General features: G+C 58.4%; 1 protein-coding gene across 1 annotated transcript in view; it reads left to right on the forward strand.

Moving 5' to 3' along the window:
- Nucleotides 1-22164, forward strand: part of SLC7A5 (solute carrier family 7 (amino acid transporter light chain, L system), member 5) — a 36796-nt gene extending 14632 nt beyond the window's left edge. The window contains exons 3-10 of the mRNA XM_008581051.1: nucleotides 10813-10918; nucleotides 11786-11830; nucleotides 12388-12511; nucleotides 12945-13048; nucleotides 13556-13652; nucleotides 15002-15151; nucleotides 17322-17499; nucleotides 18761-22164. Of these exons, the coding sequence (XP_008579273.1) occupies nucleotides 10813-10918; nucleotides 11786-11830; nucleotides 12388-12511; nucleotides 12945-13048; nucleotides 13556-13652; nucleotides 15002-15151; nucleotides 17322-17499; nucleotides 18761-18816 (860 nt within the window). The 3' untranslated portion in view covers nucleotides 18817-22164. The remainder of the gene's footprint in view (nucleotides 1-10812; nucleotides 10919-11785; nucleotides 11831-12387; nucleotides 12512-12944; nucleotides 13049-13555; nucleotides 13653-15001; nucleotides 15152-17321; nucleotides 17500-18760) is intronic.
- Nucleotides 22165-23890: the final 1726 nt, after the last annotated feature.

A 23890-nucleotide genomic window follows, 5' to 3' on the forward strand; every position in this document is an offset into this window, starting at 1 on the left:
TTCCAGCCCCAGCAGGGCTCTCGCCCAGCATGCTGACTACTTCTGCCACTGGTGTCAGCTTCACTGTGTGACATCACTGGTGGCGTGTGCTCTCCCGTGGCTGGGCTGTGTTTCTTGTCATGCTACAATTTATTCATCGTTCCGTGGGTGGTGTGGGGTTATCTCCACGTGTCTGGCTATTGTGGAAAATGCTGCCGGGAACGTTCTTGTTGGAGTTTCTGGGTGTGGCAGAGGTGGGAGGGGGCTCAGCTGGGGACCAGGCCTGCAGGTGCTGCCACATTTGCAAAACAAGGAACACCATCTTCCTTCTCTGTTTAATTTAAATAAAAGATCAGATAGGCATAAGAAATTGAATAGAAATCTCTTATAACCCCACCCCTCAGGCGTGCCCACCATTAACATCCAGAGGCCAAGTTAGGATTGTGGGTTTTAAGGCTGGAGAAACCAGGGTTTGGTCAGATGCTGCGTGACCTTGAGGAAATCACTTACCCTCTCTGAGCCTCTTTCCCTGGCTGCCTTCTCTTGGGGCTGCTGGTAGGAATAAATAGAAAATATGTAGAAAATGTCCCACCCAGCATACACACATATGAGGGTGCTTCAAAAAGCTCGTGGAAAAATTGAATTAAGAGACAATGTAAGTTCTTCCATGAACTTTTTGAAGCTCTTTCTGTGTCCTTGCCTGCAGACCTGCCTCATTCTTTTCCACATGTGCAGTGTTGCACGGGAAGAACGAGCTGCAGCTTACCACACAGTCCCCTGTTCAGGCATTTGGAGACATGTTTCTGGGCACCGATTCAGCCTTTGCCCAGCACAATTGCAGAAGTGAGGAGGCCCCGCCCCGCTCCTCCAGCCCAGCTCTGCCACCTCTGTCTGTAATTCTTTCTCAGTCTGTCTCTACTCTTGTAGCTGGCCAGCTCCTCTCCACGGGACCCTGGCCAGCCCACCTCACCTGGGAGCTCCAGTGGCTCTGGAATTATTGGGGCTGTCACTCAGGTCCTATCACCAGGGGCCAGGCGGATCCTGGTTATTGCAACTCGGCAGACAGGCACCGAGCTGCTGTAGAGAAGGCTCCCATCCTGGTGTGGTCGTGGGGGTCAGTTGGGACACCAGGGCCCGTGTCTGTGCTGTGGAGAGCAGGGCAGGGCTGTGGCACACAGCAACTTTCCCAGCCTGAGTCACTTGCTCCTGGAGGCAGGACCCTTGGTCTTGAGTAAGGCGAGCTAGGTTTTGGGCTGGGTCTGCCCTTGCCCTTTCCATCTTCTGTGTGCACTTCCGCTTCCAGAATCCCATGCAGGCCGAGGGAGCACACACTCTGCTCCCCTCCAGCACGAGGCCCGCACTTCAGCGGCTGTCGCCGTCCTGTGGCCCACCCTCCTGCACACTCTGGGACTTCTGCCTGTGATCAATGTCTGGCCTCAGCCTGGCTCCCATCCCCTCCTGCTGGCCACATGGGGCACCTCACTTTATGGACAGAGTTTGCCTGAGAAGTCATGTCCACAACCTTCATTGGAGCCCAGGAGGGAAATGCACCGTTAAGGACTTAGCTGGGGAGCTTGGAGCTTCAGACCTGCCCTGCGTGGCCCCCGGAGGGTAGAGGGAAGCCACAGTGCTGGTCTGTGCTACCCAGCAAAGTGGAAGCACACGTCCGGGTGATTCGGGCCAGGTCACCTTCGTTAAATACGTTAACCTGTGTAAAGCGTTCAGCTCACGCCTGGCACCTAGTAACTGTCCAGCAGGCATTAGCGGGTGTCCTGTCGTCATTCTCAGGTGATTCTGGACGGTGGCCCAGGTCTCAGCTTCAAGCACTTGACCTCATCTTGCACACGTGCGTCTGGCTAGTGATCCTTAGAATCAGCTGGGGGCACGTGAAGCACATCCCAAGAGCCCCATGAGCAGGGCTGGGGTTGGAATCCCCGATTCTGCTGCATCCTGTTCGCTTTGTCTCTAGGAACTCGGAGTAAGGACCCGCTGCTGGGGAGGTGGCCAGGGCTGAGTAACTCCCCCTCCTCATGGAGAGCTTGGCAGGTCAGGACTCATTTTATGGGCAGAAGAAAAAAATCCATCCTGCACCTGCCAGACTTTGTTCAGCCAGAAAATGTGTTGTTTGGTAGGTTTTTCGCTTGGGAAGGTGTTTGCTGGGCTGCTGTGATTAGATGAAGACAGATGAGGAATTTAGGAGGGGGAACGGGATTTTTATAAAAACAGATTTCAGCAGGGACAGCAAAGAGCTTTTGTTCCACGTGAATACATAATATGTTTGGGATTCTGTTTGCCATTGAAAACATTGCCCCACTCCCCACCCCCGGTAATTGCTTTTTGAACTTTGGGATACAGTGCAGCGTCTGCAAAATTCCTGTCTCCTGTTTTTCCTCAGGAGATTATTTTGTTCCCAGATGAATGCCTTTGCTTCCACAGGACACATTGTTCAAACGCTGAGCCCTTTCTTTCAAAGCAGTTGTCCAGTTTTATTTCTCTGCCGGGTGTGGAGCCCTTGGGCAGCCTGCCCGGTCCCCACGCCGAGAGCTGGCGGCAGGGCCCAGGTCCTTCAAGGCAGAGACTCTGGCTATCTTGTGTGCAGATGGGCTGCCTCCCCCTGCTGTGTTCTCTTCTTGTCACACGCCCCTCACCTACGACTTGCAGGAGAGGCATGGCCCCACGGTCAGGCTGTTCCCAAAGACGTGTGGGGACCAGTCCTTTGCCTCTGTTGGAGTGGGCTGTGAAAGGCTCTTCTCTCTGCGTAGTGACAGTGGCCAGGCCTTCCTGGAGGACGCACAGTGGGACCATTGTGTTTCTGTTGGGCAGCAAGCTCGCCTCTCCCTGAGCAGTTACAGGTGGGGCTGGGTGGTTGCGCAGATGAAAAGGCTCCATGAAAATGCCTTCCTTCCCTCCTCCACGTTGCACCCCTAAGGTCATTCCTCCCCCACGATCTGCCCTCTGCTCTGTCCACACAAAGGATGGGAGTCTCGCCTCGCCTGGGCTGCCAGGAGGTTGTGGGAGGAAGAGTGCTCCTCTGCCCAGGGCTCAGACCCCCACTCCGAGCATCCCCCGATCGCCCAGTCACCTGGGGGCTCTGCAGTCCTGAGCGAGGCTCTTCCTGGCCACATATTGGCCATCTCCGTGTCCCAGCAGTGAGTGACAGACAGCGTGCCAGCGGGGCTGGGTGGCAGGAGCCTGATTTGCAGTGTCTAAACGGTTCTTTTCATTTGCTTCTGAGGTTGATGAGGCCCCCAGGGCTTAGAGAAGTGGGGCTGCCCGCCCTGGTCCTGCAGCTGCTGAGCAGTGGGCCGGGCTGACTCCACACAGCCTATGAGCACAGCACAGTGTGCGGGGAGGAAGCTCCTGTGGTGGTGGCCTCCTCCGCAGGGACGGCAGTCTGTCTGCTCTCAGGAGGTCCGTGTGGGTGTCAGAGGCCTCATGGCAGAGGCTGCCAGGAAAGTTCCCAGATGGCCCAGGACACTAGGCCCACAAGGAGACCTTCATCTCGGGAGGGTCCCTCAGCTTCCCTGATCCTCAGTTTCCTTCTCTGTAAAATTATGGCAACCACGACACCACGGGAAGGGCAGTACCCAGGGAGCAGCAGAGGGATGTGAGAGGGTCAGTGTCTGCCGTAGACGCTACTCGGTCTGTGGTCACCTGCGCAGCAGCCCAGGGTTAGGCCACAGGCAGAGGCCAACTTGCACCTGACCGTGCTGTCTTTAGCACTTCACCAGCACCTCAGTAGCCTCCTGCCCAGCCCCTCTACAGTGTGACATCCAGCCTCGGCCCCCATCTCGGCCTTGTCCTGTGCCCTCCTTCCTGGTGTGGGCATCCAGCCCAGGGTGGGTGTTTCTGCTAAAGGCCTGTCTCAGCCACGACTCCGTGCCCAGATGCTGGGTGGTGACCATGGACAAGCACAAGCATGTTCTACTAGAGACAGATTTTACCACAATTCGGCCGTCTGTGACTCTGGGGAGTAGAGTTGAGTAGCCCCACAGGACCTGCTCTGCGGGCCTCGCTCCACCTGCGTGTGTCCGTGACCCTTAGCCGAGCAGAGCAGCGTGGTGGCTGGAGGGCCCCAGAGGGCCCCGGGCAGGATCCTCGAGGTGCCTCAGTGGGACTCGGAGCCCAGCCTGCTATCGGACCCCCAGATTGGGTCTGTGGACTTCTGGGGAACCCTGTGTGGCCCTCCCCAAGAGACAGGGCAGGGCGGGAGCTGGACTTGCAGCCCACCTGGGACCCCAGCTCTTCCACGCCCTGACGGGGATGGTTCATTTGAGCCCCGGTGTCCTCCCTGGAGGATACATGGTTGTCCCTCACAGGAAGGAGGTAAGGCACACTGAGTGCCTGGCACAGGGAGGCCATTGCCATGGAAGGTTCCGGAGGGGAACTGTAGAGGCACCCCCCAGAAGCCTAACAGCACTGCCCTTTCTGCAGCTCACGCCCCAACTCCTGCTGGCTCTCTGCGAGGTTGAGAGCGGGAAAGGGACAGTTTCAGGTCAAAGTGGTCTAGTGCTAGGGCCCAGTCCAGGTGACGGCAGGGCTGGTTTCCAGGGAGCGACTGCTCCTAGTTCACGGACAGCGCCGACTCGCTGTGTCCTCACGTGGCTGGGAGAACGTGCTGTCTGGGTTCTCCTCCCACGAGGACACCAATCCTTTCGGACCACGGCCTTACCCTTAAGCCTCCACTTACCCTTAACTGTCTTTAGAGGCCCCATGTCCAAGTACAGCCATGCCGGGGGCCGGGGGGACACGAGTCAGTCCAGGGCAGAACCTGAGCTTCAGGCACTGCTCTGCCGGCAGGAAGAAGGGCAGGCTGCGGGCCCTCACAGCGAATCCCAAGTGAGTCCAGAGGTGTGTTTAACCGAGAGAGAAAATCAAACAGCCCAGCCCAGAGCTGCCCAAGCAAACTTGGGAGGGAAGCGCCCAGGCCGGCCTCCTCTTTGTGGGGGCTTCAGGGCGTCTGTCTGTGACATGAAGTGTCACGCTAGGCCAGGTAGGCTGCCGTACCCAGGGGCCTCAGTGCCCTTACCCCAGATGGATCTGCCCACTAAATGCCCAGAGCAGTGGCTCAGTGGCGTCGGCCTGGCCCGTGGAGCCTCTGTGCCACCTTGCAGGATGTGTGGTTGATGGAGGGACAATGGGGGTGCTTGCTTTTTCCTTTGGCTATTCTTTGATGCCGTGTGAGTCCTCCCCCTGCCACGGTTCTGTGCCAACTCCACCTCCGGGAGGACTCCACAAATCACACACTTTGCTTTTGCCACGCTCAGCTGTAGAGCCAGAGCACAGGAGCTGGCTCCCCCAGCGCTGCCTCACCTCCCAGCCTGGGGCTCGGACGCAGCAACAGAGGCTGTCCAGGCCAGGCTGGCAGCAGGAGCCGATGGGGGTGGGTGAAGCCAGCTTCCTGTGCTTTGGTTCCACGTCCATCACAAGCAAGCCCTGAGCTAGGGACAGTCTCAGGGACTGTCACATCCTGTGTGTTGGAAAAGGGGGCCTGTCCAGCCTGGATTTGAGGTCCAAAGCTAATGCACAGCGTAAGTGCTGCTCCTTCAAGAGTTTAAAATACAGATGGGCACCACAACAGACATGAGCTGTCTGGCTTCAGCCAGAACCCCCCAAGATCACATTCCTGCGCCATCACCATTCCCAGACATCAGACAGAGCCAGAGCAAAACAGGCATCCGGAAACTGGAGACAAGGAGAGAGTGGCCCGGGATGTAGCCCCCAGGAAGGCCCTAGGCTTTGGATGGAACCACGTGGCAGTCACTGCGCTTTCTCCTGGAGCCTGCACAGGGCAGCAGTGCGGCGGCACGCCAACCTGCAGGGCCTGGAGTCGCCAGCACTGGCCATGTGTCACCCATCTTACAGATGAGAGGCCTGAGGCTGCTCACTTGGCCAATGACTGGGAAGCGGGTAGAGGCCCCAGCTGCTGTGTGTCCTGATGGTGAGCGTGGGGCACAGAGTGGAGACCCTGCAGGCTGCCTGGGTGGAGCGAGGCTGCAAGGTCAGCCTGTCTGCTCGTGTGATCCTGCCGTGCCACACCAGGCATTTATACTCTCCCAGTCCTGCAGGCCAAAAGTCCAAAGACTAAGGTGTTGCCTGCCTCTTGCAGTGTCTGGTGGCTCCAGGCGTTCCTTGGCTGGTGGCCACATGGCTCCAGTTTCTGCCTCTGTCATCACATGGCCATCGTCTTTCTACTTGTGTTTTTCTGCCTCTTATAAGGACATACATGACTGGATTTAGGGCCCACTTGAATCCAGGATGCTCTCATCTCAAGATCCTTAACTAATTACAAAGACCATATTTCCAAATAAGGACACATTCTACAGTTCTGAGTGGACAAGGATTTTGGGGGATACTCTTCAACACCCTCTATGACTTACATGATAACCACCTTGAACCCCAGAGGGTTGAAGTGGGTTGGAAGACAGATGCGCCAGCACACCAGATGGGCCCCTATTTGAGGAAGGACTTTTGTGGTCAGTGTGTCCTGAGTCCCAGTCCCTGGAGGTATGCCCATGGTCTGGGCGAGGCCTGGCTAGCCCTGAGGTTCTGGAATTTTCTCTAGCTGCTTCCCAGCCCCAGCGGCTGGCTCAGGGCCGTCCACTTTCTCCAGATTGTGGGTTTTTCCCATGCCTAGGGCCCAGGAGAGGCCCTGCGTGCTCTGGGCCAGGCCTTTCCCTCCCTATGCACATAGGGCCAGGTGAGGTCTCAGGGGACACAGTGGCCAAGGGGAGCCTTGGTCCTCTGAGTCAGGAGCCAAAGGGCTGGCCATGTCACCCGGTGGGAGAAGCTCGGCTCTTGGTCTGTTCCCATGAGTGCTCGGCCATGGGGGCCTCTGTCATTGAGGGTGGGAGTTCCCCCTCCCCTGGGTGGATGGTTCCCATGGCTATATCTCCATGACATGAGGATTTGGGTCAGTTTTCCTGAGATCATGTCCCCAAGGCCTTCTGAACACTCCCACCCCAATTACCCAGTTCTCGAGGGCACCTGGCTGCCGGGAGCTGACTTTGGGTTCCCAGGGCCGCGCGGGTGTTTGCAATCTGCAGGCACTATCAGCGTCCGGTGCATGTGAGCTTTCATGATGTCCCCATTGAGGAGGATGCCAACTGTGGGCAAGCTGAGGGCCAGGATCCACCCTGAGATAGGGCTGCTGCCTTGACTTGGCCAGAGAAGGGGGAAGAGGCTTTTGAGCTGTGCAGAAAAGCCCCCCAAGAAGGACGGGGTGATGTGGGGACCCACAACGCGCTGGGAACCATCAGCTTCGCGCTGAGTCCCAGGACGCTCACGTCTCCACCGACTCCTGCCAATTTTCTACTCTGTTGGTGGTGATTCTTTTCCCACCTGTCTTCCCTATCTCACTATCTGCTCCTTGAAGACAGAGATTGAGTCCTGTGCCTGTTACTTTGTGCTGAAGTGAGGATGAGTCTCAGTTCAGCGTCTGGGGGTGAGAGGGCCGAGAGGAGCTGGCCCTGCTGGGCCCAGGGAGTGTGGGCTCGTGCCAGATGCCAGTCACTTTCTTCTCGAGAGGGTCTCCCCCGGCACAGCTGACGGGCAGGTGTCCTGTGCATTGCAGGATATTGACCACTAGATGTCAATCCACCGTTGTCCCCACCCATTCATGACAACCTCAGATATCTCCAGGCAGTGCCAAATGTCCCCTGGTTGTGGTGTGGGGGTGGCACATGGCAGCATCCTCTCCCAGGAGGTGTATGCCTCCATCTCCTCCCCAGTGGCCAGCTCAGGGCCAGGCACAGAGTAGCTGTCTCTGTGCTGGTTTAAATAGACAAGTGTGGCCACCTCCCTGCTCTGTCTTGTTGCTCTAAGACCAGCAGGCAGAAGCCTCCCCAGCTCCAGGTCACCCTGAGCAGAGCTGCTAGAGAGCAGGACGGTGCAGCAGGCAGAGCCCTTGGCCCCATTAGGCTGTGCCAGCCACAGGGACAGCTCTTGGGGGGAGTCCAGGCCAAGTCACTGCACTGGGCCAGAGGACCCGGCTCCCACTCTGTAGAGAGAAGGGGACAGCCTGCCTGGCCACATTTAGTCGGGGGCCCAGCAAAGCTGCAGGCCTCCCATGCTGGGTTGGTGTCCAATGTGGCCTGAGGCTGGCCAGGCTCCACGGCTTCCCTACAGGGCAGCTCACAGGCACTTCTGTGCACTGCATGCCCTCCTCTTCATTTCTGGTGGGGATGGGGAGCAGCACAGAGAGACTTTGAGGTAGGTTGGTTGGGGGCCCCCAAATAGCCAAATCCTTGACAGAGAGAAATGGCCCCTGCCCTTCCACCCTCCCCCTCCGTGCAGCTGTGCTCAAGGCTGCATGGTCTGGGGGTGCCGTTCTTCCCTGTGCCTGGGCGTCCACTTTCCTCCAAGAGGCTCCAAGCACTTTGCAGAGAGGGAGTGAGGCCCCAGACAACCTAAACCTATGGAGGTTCAGGTGGGTAAGCCCTGGCTGCACCTGTCCTGGGAGTAGAAGCCAGGTGGCTGATTGAGAGGGATCTGGCCCAGATGCCCCCCACCATGAAAGCATAAAGTTAGCAGGCCTCGAGGCTGACCACAGCTGGCTCCTGCCTAAAAAACTTCACACTACGTCTCAAGCCCCATATTTTATCCTCAGCAAAAACAGCTAGCCACCCCCATGCTGTGATCAGGTGCCACCCCTGTCCTCACGAGACTGAAAGCCAGAGGCCAGGTTATGGGGGTCAACACGTCTGGTGGGGATCCTGGTCACCATGAATGACACGGCAGGAAAGCAGGGCTGCATGCCCCAGCAGATGGCCCGTGCCTCTGTTTCTCCACTTACAGGACAGATACTCTCCACTTACAGGACAGATACTCTCCACTTACAGGACAGATACTCCCCAGCAGAAGTCTGAGGGCACGGCCCTGGGGCAGGGCAGGCACTGCACATGTGAAGGCGCTGCACATTCCAGGACACTCCAAAGGAGAGCAGGTGGGGAGGAGCCCAGAGGGCTCTGTCCTGTGCTGCTCCCATCCCAGGCCTGCAGGGTCAAGCCCAGCCTGCCAACCAGTGTGTGACCAGGACCCAGGATAGATCACATGGCAGCAGGCCTGGAGCCCGTTCTTCTCGTCGGGAGACCAGGGCCTCATCTGGGGGTGGGTGGGCATCACGGAACCCCCATGCACCTCCAGCTCAGGCTGAAAGTCAAAGGCTTGGGCTCACCTGGAGCACCTAGGACAGAAAGGCTCTGGGGCTTCACTCCCCGAACACCATAAGAAAGTGACCCAGAACAGGAACTCGTCCACTTTCTCGGAGGGCCCCCACTGCGGTGTTTGCTGTAGGAGAGCCTGCACTGCCTTTGAAGGTTTTGCCGAAGCTCCTGACTGCTTCCACCCTGCCATGTTTCCAGGGCCACCGAGGCAGTCACCATGGTTGGGCTCCCAGGGTGACCTGGACTGAGGTAGCATATCTCAGCCTGACCATTCTCCTTAGTAGGATGGGGCACAGACCCCGCCATCCACAGCTGAAAACAGTCCCTTAGAAACAGTTCCCAAATCAACAGCAGTTCTCAGCCTGACCGAGACTTCAGCTCGTGCCTTCCGCTCTGTGTGCGCAAGGTGGGGTGGGTGGGGGGTGACCAGCACCTTCATTCCTGTTGGCACTTTTCATCTTGTTTCAAGTTCTCCTGAAATGTTGGAATCTGTGAGGCAAGTGTCTGTGCTGGGCTGCCCTGGTGGTCCAGAGCCCTGGGAACCAGAAACTGAAAACTCTTGGGGTGGGTGACCTGAAGTCAGCAGAAAGCCAGCCGCCTGACCCCCGCCTTTGCCTCTCAGCATCCACTGTCAGGCTGGCTTTGTTAAGCAGTACTGGGCTTGAGCATACTTGGGGCCATTTCACAGATGACATAACTGAGCCCCCCAAAGGGCCAGAAACTGTCACCACAGCCCAGTGACCTTTCTGAGACACCCCTCCCGTGATGTTTACTTGCTGGGTTGAATGGTGGCCCTAGAAGACTCATCACCAGAGCCTGTGAACGTGAGTGCCCCTATTGGGGCAAAGAGTTTTTGACAAAGGTGTGGATCTTGAAATGAGATCATCCTGGAGTAGTTTGAGCCCTAAGTCCACGACAACATCCTTAGAAGGGAAAGTAGAGAGGCTTGCGCAGAGCCACACGGGGAAGCCGTATGGAGATGGAGCAGAGGCTGACTGGCCTTGCTTCCTGTGCCCAGGCTCTGCCAGCCTATTCTCTTATGAGGCTGCAGTTGACAGCACAGTCACCGTGGTCCAAGGAGGCCCGGGGTCCTTCCCCAGCCATCTGTCCCGACCTCCTTGCACAGTGAGAAGCCAGGGTTCTTAGCACATAGTGTCGCAGCCAAGACACAAACCTAGGTCCCTCACCTCAGACCACCTTGATGCTCGCGTCACAGGGTCTGTGGGGAATGTTCTTGAAGGTGACCAGGCTGCCGGCCCCTCCCTTTTGACCTGCACCCAGGCAGAAGCAGACAGCCTTGCATCAGCCACCAGTTCTCCCCTGTATAGACAGCAGCCGGTGCTCAAATTGGCTGAGGGACTGTCTTCAGCAGGGGTCCAGTCTACAGAGCTGCTTCCCCCCCTCCTGGGGACCCAGGGCCTCTGGTGGGGACATGTTCCTCCAGGTCATAGTCAACGATGGCACTCCCTCCACCCACCTGTTCCCCGCCCCAGAACTAGTCCAGCATGTGGGGGGTCAGGCGGTTCAGCAGGTGCATTTGGTTTGTTGAAATGAAAAGCCTTTACCCTCTCATTTTTGTGTGTTATGGTATTTTGCTCCAGGAACATTCCAGAACTTGTGGCATGACCTGTAACCCAGCATTCCTTTTTGTTTATTTGGCCTTTGCCAGGTGACGTGTCCAATCTGGATCCCAAGTTCTCATTTGAAGGCAACAAATTGGACGTAGGGAACATTGTGTTGGCATTGTATAGTGGCCTCTTTGCCTACGGAGGATGGTAAGTTCTGGAATATCTGCACCATGGCCTGGGGACGCACCAGAAATCCTGAATCTCGTGGCCATCCAAGGGCAATTCAAGAGAGTGGATGGTATGGAGGGCCAGGAACCATCTCACAGAGATGCCGCAAGCCACACACATTCCAAAAAAGCAGGTTAGGGCGCCCACAGTGGCCCTTGGTGCCCATTTCAGCTCCGTGTCTCAGCCACTGAGCAGGTGGCCAGTAGATAAACCTCAGTTGACTGACGGGAAGCAGTTGGGCTTAAAAAGCTGGGCCTCCCCCAGCCGGGTCCTGCCTACGGCTCTCCTCTGGTCCGCAGCCCTGGCCCCTGCCATCAGGCTGCGTGGCGAGTGGGCGGGGAAAGTGCTGGAAGGTAGGGCATATGGGGCAGGGATGCCCTGGAGAGGGCCAGGTCACTGCCCCACGTCTGCTGCCCAGTGCAGGTGAGCAGACCGGCTCTGAGGTCCTTTGGGCCACCCTCCGAGCCTCTTTCCCTGTGGGGCCCCTAACTCCAGAAGCTCTGGAGCCCAGACTTTGCCTTCGCTGCTCACTGGGGGTGCCAGAGTGCTTGAGCTGCACCCAGCAGATCTGCAGGGTGTGGTCCTGCTCAGGCCAGGCTCTGCATCTGCCTCGGGTGGGCCTGGCTGCCCCTGAAGAGGACAGAGCAGAGTCAGGAGGGCAGGCACCAGCTGCCCAGCCTGGCAGGCACAGGAGACCGAGAATGAGGGGCACTCGGGTGTGCAGAGGATTTTGTCCCCAACCCGGAGCTCATAGGAGGGCTCTCCCCGTTGAGTTCTGCGTCATTTTCCCTGAAGCCTATGGGAGGAACAGACAGTGGAGCTCTGTCCTCTAACTCTTAACTCTAGGAACTACCTGAACTTCGTCACGGAGGAGATGATCAACCCCTACAGGTACGCATGCGCAGAACGCAGACCTCTCTCGTTTAAATGTGAGGGACGGAGGAGCCTCTTCCCTCTGAAACCCCTCGGTGGGCTCAGCCCAGTCTCAGGACTGTGGTGTCGAGGGCCGTGGGGTCAGGCGATGTGGGAGGCAGAGCTGGTTTCTGGGCCCAAGGTGTGGGGGCGGCACAGGGGCTGTGTGACCATGAGAACAGGTGGCACGTGCCCCTGAGACCCCTCCCACCTTCATCTGATGCCCACGGCAGCCCCAGGCTGGACCTCCCCTTCCTCCCGGGAGACTGTGCATGTGTGAGCTGGTGTCCAAGGTCCCCACGTGGGTGGGGAGGTGTGGAGAGGGCAGCTGTGGCTCTCAGCACTGCTGTCAGGTCCTGAGAGGAGGCTCTGCGGTCTCACCTCCTGAGCCTTCGTGGTCCAGCAGGAATCCCTGTTCTCACTCTTTTCCCCAAGAAGCGAGGCTCAGAAATGGGAGTGGCCCCACCCCTGGTGCTCAGCCCTCGGTCCTCAGTCCTAGGCTATGTTGTGGTGATGCGCCCTGCCGTGCCTTCCAGGAACCTGCCCCTGGCCATCATCATCTCCCTGCCCATCGTCACCCTGGTATACGTGCTGACCAACCTGGCCTACTTCACCACTCTGTCCACTGAGCAGATGCTGACATCGGAGGCCGTGGCTGTGGTGAGACCTGCCAGCATCCCCAGGGTCCCTGAGAGGCTGAGGCTGGCCTGCTGCCACAAAGCCAGTGACATGGAGCAGGCCAGGCCTCCTGTCCCCCAGCCTCACTCTCCTGGGCTGTTGAGCAGTTGTTCCTGTCTCCAGACTAGCATTTGCTCTTGGTAGATGTGGGCATGTGCAGCTTAGCCAGGCAGGCTGAGTAAGCAGGGGAGCAGAGACCCCCACAAGCAGGACTGGGAGGCAGGCTGGGGAGGGGCTGTTGAGAAGCCCTATCCTGGGAGGTCCCCCCTGTAGTCCCGAATCTGACTCCAAGAGATCACTCCACATGCGGAAGCCTTGTGGCGAGGGTGGGAAAGGGCCACTGTGGGGCCAGGCTCCAGTCAGCCTAGGGCCAGAGCCCCATGAGGCCGAGGGCTCACTGGGCGCGTCTGCCTAGGACTTCGGGAACTACCATCTGGGGGTCATGTCTTGGATCATCCCCGTCTTCGTGGGCTTGTCGTGCTTCGGATCAGTCAACGGGTCCCTGTTCACATCCTCCAGGTGAGCTCACCCCAGCACGGCATCATCCAGCGTCCGCACATGCCACTTAACATGTCCTTCAGAAGTTTTCTGTCTGTTGTGTTGAGTGGTACACAAACGTTAGAAGTTCAGCTGGCTGGTTAGCTCGGTTAGAGTGTGGCATTGGTAACACTGAGTTTAAGGGTTCAGACTTCCGTACCCGCCAGATGTCAGAAAAAGAAAAAGTTCAAGTAATATAGAAATAAAGGAAACAGGAACTTTGCCCTTGCCCTCCCCATGCCACTGCCCAGAGGTGACTTGGCTGCCTGGGCCAAGTCTCCTCCTGGCCAGCCGAGCTGCTCAGGGATGCAGAGAGGCCTGCAGCCCCAGGAGGCCATGGTGGCCCAGCCTCCAACTGGCCAGTGAGGCCCCGACCATGGGCCCAGGCCCCCTGCGCTGCCCACTCTACCACCTCTTCTCAGCATCTCCTGTCCTTGTGCTGGGGATGCGAGGGCCTGGGACTGACCGCCGACACCTCTCTGTCCACAGGCTGTTCTTCGTGGGGTCCAGAGAGGGCCACCTGCCCTCCATCCTCTCCATGATCCATCCGCAGCTCCTGACTCCTGTGCCGTCCCTTGTGTTCACAGTAAGCCCACGCACAGCCCTGCACCCTCCATCCCTGGGGACCATCCACGGGACTCCCCAGAGGGAGGCTGCCACATTGGTGTACGTGCTGCGACTCTACAGCAAACAGTGACTGGCCTGGAGTGGATGCAGCAGTGATGGAGATGCAGGCTGGTGACCACACGGTCTCCTCCTGTTGTACACGTCACCACCTGCTCTGCTAGGTTCCAGAAGCACTGGAATTTTTTAAGTGTTTAATTCCAAAAATGATATACGGTAGTTGTGAAAAAACAAGGCAAACAGCCCAGAGGGGTGTGAGGCCAGAGCTCCACTCCCAAGACTGCTGCTGTCCCTGCCTGCTGCGCTCAGGCAGGGTGTATTCACAGGTGCAGGAGCACACACATGCACATGCTCATGCTCACAGTTGCACGCACACACATGTTAATATACGCACGCTCATGCACACAGGTGCGCACACGCTCATAGGTGTGCACACGCCCACACTCACATTCACACACAGGTGCACACTCACTCGCGCGCATGCTCATGGTGTCTCTCCCTAGCAGGAGCAATGCACACTGCTACAGCTCACCTCACGTCTCTCCGTGCCAGCTGGTGATTCTACATCAGTTCTCTGTTGCTGTGTGACAGAATCACCCCAGAACAGTACCTTTACCAGCTCAGTTTCTCAGCGTCAGGGACCTGGGGCTGCTCAGCTAGTGGTCCTAGTGCACTCTGTCCTGGGAGGGGGTGGTCTGGATGGTGATGGAGCGCCTGCCCGGGCTGAGGGCCTCAGTCCCTGGTGCAGGGCTGCTCCTGAGGGCTGCTGCGTGATCCCTGAGAGGCAGCTGGGAAAGCCACGTGTGCCTACGGCTTGGCCTCAGAAGTCCCTCCGCGATTTCTGTCCCATCCCTTTTGTTATAAGTGAGCCAGTGAGTGCAGCCTGACACGGGAGGCAGGACTCAGCCCCCCTGTTGCAGGGAAGCAGCAGTGAGCTTCCCAGGGGCTTTGAAGCCCCCGCACAGTTTGGTCTCAGTTTTGAAGTGGCTACACGGTGTCTAGTAGCATGCAGGCTCTGTGGCTCATTTTAACGGTGCCCCACAGTGCGTGTTTGGATTAGCTGCAGGCAGCCGCTGTCCACGCCATGCCACAGCGAGCTCTGTGCTTGGGTGTCATCCCGCTCCCCTTGGCCGTGCCTCACCTTGTCCTTGAGGCCCAGCCATGTCTGTTCTCTCACCTGCACCTTCCACTGCTTGCTGAGGCCTCACTGGTCCCTTGAGCAAGAGCAACCAAGCGCAGCCACCCCACGCCCATGTTGCTGGCATTCTCCAGGGCGGCCACCCAGAGCTCATGTCCACCCGTCTCTTGCAGTGCATCATGACGCTGCTCTACGCCTTCTCCAGAGACATCTTCTCTGTCATCAACTTCTTCAGCTTCTTCAACTGGCTCTGTGTGGCCCTGGCCATCATCGGCATGCTCTGGCTCCGCTACAAGAAGCCCGAGCTGGAGCGGCCCATCAAGGTGAGGCTGGACCTTCTCAGGACCTGGCTGTGGGTGGCACAGCCTGAGCACAGCGGGGGCCCCTAGCAGACGCAGGGCCTGAGTGTCCCGGGGATCCCGGTTCTGGAGCCAATGACCTACCACAGTCTCTAGCTCCACCCCACCACACTGGCATGCACCCTGTGCCAGCCACACACATTCCTTCTCGGATCCCTCACCTCCCTCAGCACTTCAGGGCCCACGCTGCCTTCCACAGAGGGGCTTGGTGTGCATTGAGAAGATGGTGTGAACGTGCTTCTGTAGTAGATGCAGAGGAGGGTGGGGCCTGATTGACTCAGTCGGTGGCTGTTTCCTGGGAACCTCGTGAGCACCAAGCATGAGCAGGTGCTGAGGTCCACCAAAGGACATAACAGGCCCAGAGAGCCCCTTCCCTCCATGGGCTTGGGCTTAGGCTTAGAGGGGAGAGAAGCCGTGGTGAGGATGGGGCTGAACCAGCCTGGGCACAGCAGGCATCCAGAAGGACGTCGGGGTGGGCCACAAGGAGGTGGTGCCTGGGCAGGTGAGGGGGGCCCGTGCTCTCTGGGAGGACTATGTTGACGGAGCCCCTGAGCTGGGAGCTGATGTCTGGGTGTGCAGGGCCACAGAGCCCGGCTTTACCCTGCGGGAAGTAAGGGTTTTGGGTGTATGTCCCCATGCATGTGTTAGGAGTGGACGGTCTGTAGGTGTCCTGGAGGCCACCAGGCAGAAGCAGCTTCCCCTCTTCTCAGCAGCTCTGCCAGGGGCATCTGGCATGAGGGAGACCATTTCTCCAAGAAGGGGGATGGCGACGCCCACACTTCTGTGGGGGGCCCAGCAAGTGCCTCATCTGCAGCCCCCAAAATGAGTCAGGCACGAGAGGGCAGAGATGTGGTGGCCACTGGCCAGCAGCTGCTGTTGTCCGGCCAGCTCTCCACCAGCATGTGGCCGTCACAGCCAGCATCCCTCCTCCCACCCCACCCAGCAGCCCCCACAGAAGGGCCAGTGAGACCCAGGTCCCCTGCCTACAGTGAGATCTCCCCAGGATGGGTAGAAACTGGGTCCCGGGAGGGGCCAGGACCACTGCAGTACCCAGACCATCTTGCTCCTTTTTCGCTCCCGAAGTCTGCGGGCCCAGGGTTACCTGTCCTAAGCCTGTAACATTGGCTTTAAAATACTGCTCATTGTTAGACCCAACCTACAGGCCCTGAGAGAGGCTATTCTGGATGTGTCCAAGGAGGTCACCCCACCCTGCATGGGACAGACTTATAACTGCTGTTGCCAGCCAGACTGCCCGCAGCTGACCTCTGCAGAGCTAATGGGAGCAGGCGCTAGGGACGGCTGTGGGAACCTGGGCATGGGGTGGGTGTCTGTTCCTGGGGCCAGGGCAGGCACCATCTGCACTGACTGGCTGGAACCCTGCTCAGGCCTCCGTGTCCCAGGATGACTTGCCTGTCTGTGGATCAGGACAGCCCATAGTGTACACAGCAGTGGCGAACCTGGTCAACCATCTGCTCCTCCGCAGCTCCCCTGCCTGACTTCTGTGCCAGGCGGAGCTGTCTGCTCAGTGTGACTGTTCAGGCTGGGGATCCAGGGATGGGTCATTGCTTGGCCCTGTCCACAGAGGGGTCTCAGAGAGGGCGGGGCTCCTCAATTATTAGTGGGTGGCCACAGTCTTCGCAGATGTGCTAGCCGTGCCTCTCCACTGGGTGGCTGCGGTGGGTGCTGTGGCCGGGGATGTCTGCCTCTGATGAGGCCGACCTGCCCTGCCCTTGGGAAGCTGTGAGAGAACAAGGTGGCAGTTTCCATTCCTCAGTCCACACCCAGCTGAGCTTTGGGTGATCACTCCTGCCACTGGGTGCTGAGTCAAGGGTGAACCTATACAAGTCTGGTCTGAGTTCTGCTCAGGCCCACAGCCCAGTGCGTGGGGCAGACACAGAGAAAGCAAGTCAGATCTGGGGGATGCCAGAACCAAGCTGTGGGAGTTGTGCGGGTTCCAGGAGGGCAGAGGGTCCAGGGAGGGGTGGGCATGGAGCCTGAGGCACAGGTGTATTCAGGAGTCCAAAGAAGGTGAGGCTGCAGCAAGGGCCCATGGCCGCCCGCGGGCCTATGCGGCTCATCTCACACAGGTCGCGCATCCGCTGCCCGCTGTCCCATCGCCCTTTCTCCATTCTAGGTGAACCTCGCCCTCCCAGTCTTCTTCATCCTGGCCTGCCTGTTCCTGATCGCCGTCTCCTTCTGGAAGACCCCCATGGAATGTGCCATTGGCTTTGCCATCACCCTTAGCGGGCTGCCCATCTACTTTGTCGGTGTCTGGTGGAGGGACAAGCCCAAGTGGCTGTTCCAGGTCATCTGTGAGTACCTTCTGCCGCCGTCCTCCCTCTGTCCCCACCCCAGGCTACTGGCACCTTGGCCCCTGCACGGGCCAGCATTGCTGCTCAGGTGCCACTTGCCAGGAATGGGCAGAGCAGGGAGAGTGGTCAGTGTCTTCAGGTCCCCAGGGCAGTGAAGGGAGTTGACAGGTTCAGCGGCCTGGCCGTCCCCACCCATGTGGGGCCAGGTGTGTCACGTCGGGTGGAAGATTTTACGGCACCAGGCAAGGGCTCAGGCCACTGGTGTGTCCAGCAGTGACATTCGGCCCATGACTTACTGCAGTGTGTTGGCACTGACGTGTGGCCACATATTTCAGGGGTAATACACTCAGCCTGGCAATAGCTGATCTCTTAGAAAAAGGGATTCCAGAAAACCATGCTGCGTTTGCCAAGTACCAAAACCCCACCGTCTGCCGCCAGCTTAAACGCAGCCGCTGACCTAGAAAGGCAGAGCAGGGAAAAACAGAATTCCCCGGGGCTTTCTGGGCACTGGTGGCCCCAGGGTTGATTTGCATAACAAGTTTAGGATCCCGTACTATAAATATGGCCAGACTCCTAGAAAAAGGCACCGGTGCCTGTGGACCTGGACCCCGATTGTCATGTCACTGGGTGGCTTTTAAAATTGCATCACTGCAGCAATGCAGTTAGGAGACACCCCACCCCTGAATCCTGAACACACCAACAGCCTCAGGCAGGAGAAACCTTCCATCCAGAACCAAACTCCCTCCTCAGAGGGATTTCTCCGTAGGAAGGCTAAGGGTGTGACAGGTCTGCACAGAGTGCCACACAGATGGTGGGCCAGTTCCACTGGTGCAGGATCACATGACTGTCATGGAGCAGTGGCGTGCTTGCTGCCTGCCGCGTCTGGTAGACACAGGTGGTGGCCCAGGCCCATCACCCCCCATTGGGCTTTGCTGAAGACCCTGTGGTGGGTGGAAGTGTGCCGCTTGAGTCTCGCTCACCACAGTCACAGGATTCCAAGCTGGGGTGAGAGGTGGGCCCAGGACCCGCCCTTTGCCACGCTCCTTGGCCACACTGGCCACATAGGATGCAGCCTTTCTCTGCATCTAAGCAGGAGTTGCAGGCTGTGTGCCAGCTGGGAGGCCCTCAGGTAGGCGGTGTTCATGTGCACACGTCAGGACGTTCCCACACATCCTCGCAACTCTGCAGGTGCAGCCAGCAGGGCCAGCCTCCTGCTGGCGGAGGGGCAGGTGCCCCACTCACTCGGCCCCTCTCCCCACAGTTTCCACGACAGTCCTCTGCCAGAAGCTCATGCAGGTTGTCCCCCAGGAGACCTAAACAGGAGAGGAAGGCACAAGACCATTCTGAAGCAGCTCACCCTCACGACGCGACTTCTGGTCCCTCTCGCCCACATCCTAGCCGTGCCACCAGCCCCAGAACCCCTGCTGTCCGTGCACCACTGGGCAGCAAGGCTGCTCTAAAAACCCTGGTACGATTCTGTCCCAGACGGTGAACGTCCTCCACGCCTCCGTGACAGTGGGGCATGGGCTGTGGACCGAAAAGAGGTTGGGCATTTCCAACCCGCAGTGGGCACTGTCCTGCCAGGCTGTCACCCCTCCCACCTTTGTTTGCTTCTGTGTTTCATTTATTTTGTTTGTTTTTTTAAGTTTTGGGTCAAGTTGATGCCACCAAGATGATTATTTTTTAAAGAAATGGGGGCGTTGGGTGGGGGGAGACAGTCTTCTTCCCCTAACGTGTCCTGCAGTGTGCTGTGCCTTGGAGGGACTGGATCACTGTCACTGGCAACAGAACTACTGAGTCTTGGACCTCACTGTCTTGACCATGGACCTGCACTGACCACCGGCCAGCCGGCCTGGGCCCACATGCTTGGCATTCTTATTTTTTTATCGTAAATGTAGTGACATTAGCAAAAACTAACCCTGTGGGCTATGCCTCTTTGCCTTAAAGACTCGGACTAGTATCCTCCCTCCCCAGCCCCAAAAGAGAAAGAAATCTCAACAGCACAGCCCCCGAAGAGAGGGTTTGCAGATCAGCTTGGCAGGAAGAGCCAATGCCTTTACCTGGTGTCTACTGGGGGAATGGAGGTGCCCAAGCAGAAGTTCTGGCTCCAGTGGGTGACTCTGGAGTTCTGTGGTAGCACACTGCCCCCGGCATGTGCTTGGCAGGGCCTGGTTTCTGGGCTTGGGCCCCCATTGGCCTCCTCACTGTTTATCTGGCCTTGAGGCATTGTCCTGAGTGACAGCAGACTCAGGGATGCCCCACTGTCTCCCTGAGCACTCACCAGGCCTGGGGCACCGCGGGCTCTTGGCCGGTGCTACGTCCGGTTTGGGAGGCCGAACTCTAGTCCATGTGGACAAAGCCCTGCTCTTCAAATCCTCTAGAAACAGACAAGCAGACGTGCCGGGGCCCAGGACCCTCGTGGACTCCCACCCTGGCTCCACATGGTAGCGTCCCCTCCTAGCAGCCCCTTCTTTGGGCTCTGAACAATTGGCCTCTGTGCTGCCCTCTGACTGGGCGGCAGCCCCTTGAAGCTGCCTGGGGTTGGATCCTGGCTGTGGCACCGCTGCCCACTCCCCGACTGCACATACAGCTTGTTCCCCTCTTGATTCCCACATCTGGGAGGTGGAGCCAGGCGTTCCTCACCTCTCTGCCACCTGCTGCTGGAGGCTGCTCCAACTCTCTGGGGGTCATTTTGGCACTTCCCAGAGTGAGGAAGCTGCCAGCCCTGCCACACTCCTCCCTGTGCAGAGGCTGCACAAGCAGCTTTTGTCTGGGCTGTTCCCGTGGTGTTTTCTCTCCCAGGGAGGCAGCCGAGGCCTGGCCAGCACTTTGGCTACGGCTGGTTTTCCTGAGCTGTCGCTACGTTCCAGGAATTGGCCAGGAGGAGAGGCGTTGTCTGAGGTCAGGTTGCCAGAGACTTGTAGGTACGAGAAGTACCCGTCCAGCCCAAGCTCATGCTCTGGACGGCTCTGCCTTGGCCTCAGACCTCTGAGTTTCTTGCTCCCAGGAGGAGGCTGAGCCGAGTCAGCTGGCACCACTCAGCTATGCTGAAAGAGCTGCTGGGCAGCAGCTCCCCATTGGGCACAGTCCCCAGAGCTCCCCCCAGCCGGCAGCCAGGGAGCATGGGGCTGGACGCTGCCTTCTTGACCAGCAGCTGCTTGAGCCCCCCAACTCTGGGTCAAACCTGTCACCACCTGCCTGGGTTCTAGGACCCCCACGCCATCCAGTGGGCCCAGAGAAACTTAATAAGCAGTTTGGGGGTCCTGGGCCAGGCATTGGGGCCAAAAAGAACCAACCAGGCATCTATCTGTCCTACTTGTGAAATAAACCTTTGTGCTAGAGAGAGGAGGTGGGGCTGCCCAGGAGGCCCGTCCTGTTCTGTCCCATTCTCATCCCATGGCTCCTGGCAGCATGAGGATGGACTTGCACGGACGTTGCCCCAGTGCATGGAGTCTCCCTTCACAAGACAGGCAGCCCTGTGGCAGAAGACCTGACTGAGGCTTTGTGCTGGGCAAGGCCTGCCCTCTGGGCTTGCAGATGGGGACAGTAGCTGCTGCCCCACCTGCTTGGTGGGGCCGTTGTGTGGGTCCAGGAGATTGGATGTTTCAGGTGACTGCAGCCCTGTGTGTGGGACGGGTGCTCCTGGGTACATTGGCCACCCCCTTTCCTCTGGGGTCCATCAGGGCCTGAGCAGTTGGCTGAGTTCACACTGCCGGCTCAGGGAGAGTGGACATAGCCTTGTAGAACTCAGGGGGCCAGGTAAATCGCCCTGGGGACATGGGGCCCCACTGGGGTGCGTCATGGGAGGTGGCTGCTTTGAGTCTGGTGGGGTGTCCATGGGGTTGCCCTACAGGAGTCGATCGTGCTCCCACGGTCCCTTTTCTCACTGAGGCCGGGAGCTTGGGGGTGGGGGTGTTTAGGGAGCAAAGGCTCGTACTGAGATGTGGTTCTCCCCAGCACTGGAGGTGGGACCCCCACCGTGGGAGGCAGGTTGGACGTCTGTGATCTTTGGGGCTGGAGATCCATTTGAGACGGCAGGGACCACTTGGGGGTATCCCATGGTGCTGAATGGGGCCTGCTGCTGGCGGGGCCCCTCATGCCCCCAAGTCCTTGCCTACTCTCCACCCACCCGTGCTGGGGAGACACCCTAGAGCTCTGCTGTGCTGGAGACGGGGGAGGACTGGTGAGACCCCTGGGACTGACTGTGAAGACTTCACTTTTTCTGACCATGTTCTAAAGACAGACGTCTCAAGGGTTCCTGTTTGTGGGTTTTAATGTTTTTTAAAGCAAATCCTGGCGTAACAAGCATCTGTTCACTCGTTTTGTTTTTACTTTGTCCTGATGTCTTACTAATTTAAAGGATGCTCTTGGCACCATGTTTATTTATTTCCAGCGGCCAGCGTTCAGCCTTGCTGTTTTGTGTGGCGCGTGCCGCACCTGCGTCCTGGTCTGTTCCGGCCACGTTGGGACGGCCCAACACCGTGACACCGGCGGCCAGGCCAGAATGCCCTCTGCCAAGTGAATGACGTGTGTGACTGTGGCGTCTTTTTATTGTGTTACTGGTTAACCTGTTACATTGGGCTGCTTTAGCTGGGGAATGGGAATTTTTGTGTGGGATTTTTTGTTCATTTTTAAAGAAAAACAATCAGAATGGCAAGTACTGCTGATGGTCTTCTGTGTCCTCTTCTTCCACGTCACGTTCTGGGTGTGGGAGTGTTCCCGGGGTTCCTCTGGGCCCCCTCACTCATTAATGCAGCCACGTATCCATGCACTGACCGACGCGGCCCCTGTCCTGCAGGTGGGCAGTGCACACTTCCCCGTGAGCAGGGCCTGGGAGGGACGTTCAGGTCACGGGAGGGACAGCCAGCCCATGAGCATCGGGCACCAGCACTGCGGTAGGGCAGGAAGGAGGCACTTTTCCAGCTTGGGGTTGATGGGGTGGTGGAGGGGCCTGGCAGGAAATGAGGTGGCACCGTTCCCTTATGTCCAGGACATGGTGGAGCATTTCAATCAACAAGTGAGAATTCCAGGCCCCGGGAGCGTGAGTGCCTCCCCAGGTGGAAGAGGACCGGCTGCATGGAATGGGGAGGGGCTGGATTGGGGTCACAGCCCTGAGTTGGTCCGTAGTCAAGTCTTACCAACTGGAGACAGGCTGAGTCTGGACTCCTGGTTATCAAGGGGCCTGGCTGGTTCCAGGGGCTGGGAATATAAAATCACTGAAGACAGCAGTCAGCTCCATGGGTGTCAGTGGCATGTGCACAAAAGACACCAAGGAATGTGGTACCAAAAAGCAAAGATGTTTCCTGTGGATCTCTGAGGGGGTTGGGCAGCTTTTCCCAAATGGGCTGGACCTCGGCCCTTTCTTTAGGGCTCTTAGGGGGATATTGCCTGGTGGTGCTGGCCCCGCACATGATGAAGTGCAGGTTGGGGGCCCGTGCCACAGCCAGGGCCACCTGGGAACACTGTCCCATGAGATGGGCCTGGGATCTGTGTGAGCCCCCGGCCCGCTCTGCACCCCACCTACCATGGGTTCTGGGAGGCTCCGGTGCCCCCCCAGCTGGGAAGGTCGGCCCACACCTCTGCAGTGCTGCTCAGAGGCAGCTTGGATTGTTGCCATGGCTCCCACCCCGATTACTCCCTGCTACTATGAATGATGGAGCTAGCTGCCTTCTAAAGGAGCTGCGGTGGGGAAGGGAGCGCTGGATGTCCTCAGGGCCCTCAGACAGTGCGTTACCTGTGGGCAAGATGATGTGGGGTGGGCTTGTGAAGGCCCAGAATGGTCCTGCTTTCCCCACCCACTGATGCCGTCCAGGCAAGAGCCCGAGCCCAGTGCCCCTGGCCACCTGCGTGGCAGCAGAGGTGAGTGGCTAAGCTCACACTGCCCTCTTTGGCATGGCTGCTGCCGGTTACCTTCAAGCCTGAGAGAAGCCCTTGACAGCACCTTCCCTGCAGGGCTTCCTGAGGATGTCCTGCCAGCTCCTTTGCGAGGCTCAGTGACAACACTGAACTTTACAGAGCCCCGTGCTCCCGGAAGACAGCGAAGGTTGAGAAATCCACCACCCTTGTGTTCCAGAAACGGCTCCGTGCACAGAACCCCTTCCCCACAGGACTCGGATCCCAACCGGGTCTGCCTAGGACAAGGCTGGAGCCTCCAAATTCTCTTTCTGGTTCTGATGTCCAAACGGCCAGCTCCCTGCAATCCTCCTTTCAGACACGGTCTCCGTCAGCAAGGAGTCTGCATTTGTTCCTTGGTCTGCGTTGCTTTCTGTTTTACGACTTCCCTGGGACTGGCCTTCAGCTCTCATGGCTGCCTTGCTGCTCTGGGCACCTGTAACTGCCCACAGCCTGGGAGATGCGCCCTCCCACCTGCCCCAGGCCCATGCCCACTAGA

Source organism: Galeopterus variegatus, unplaced genomic scaffold (genome assembly GCF_000696425.1).
Source record: "Galeopterus variegatus unplaced genomic scaffold, G_variegatus-3.0.2 Scaffold2240, whole genome shotgun sequence".
Classification (NCBI taxonomy): domain Eukaryota; kingdom Metazoa; phylum Chordata; class Mammalia; order Dermoptera; family Cynocephalidae; genus Galeopterus; species Galeopterus variegatus.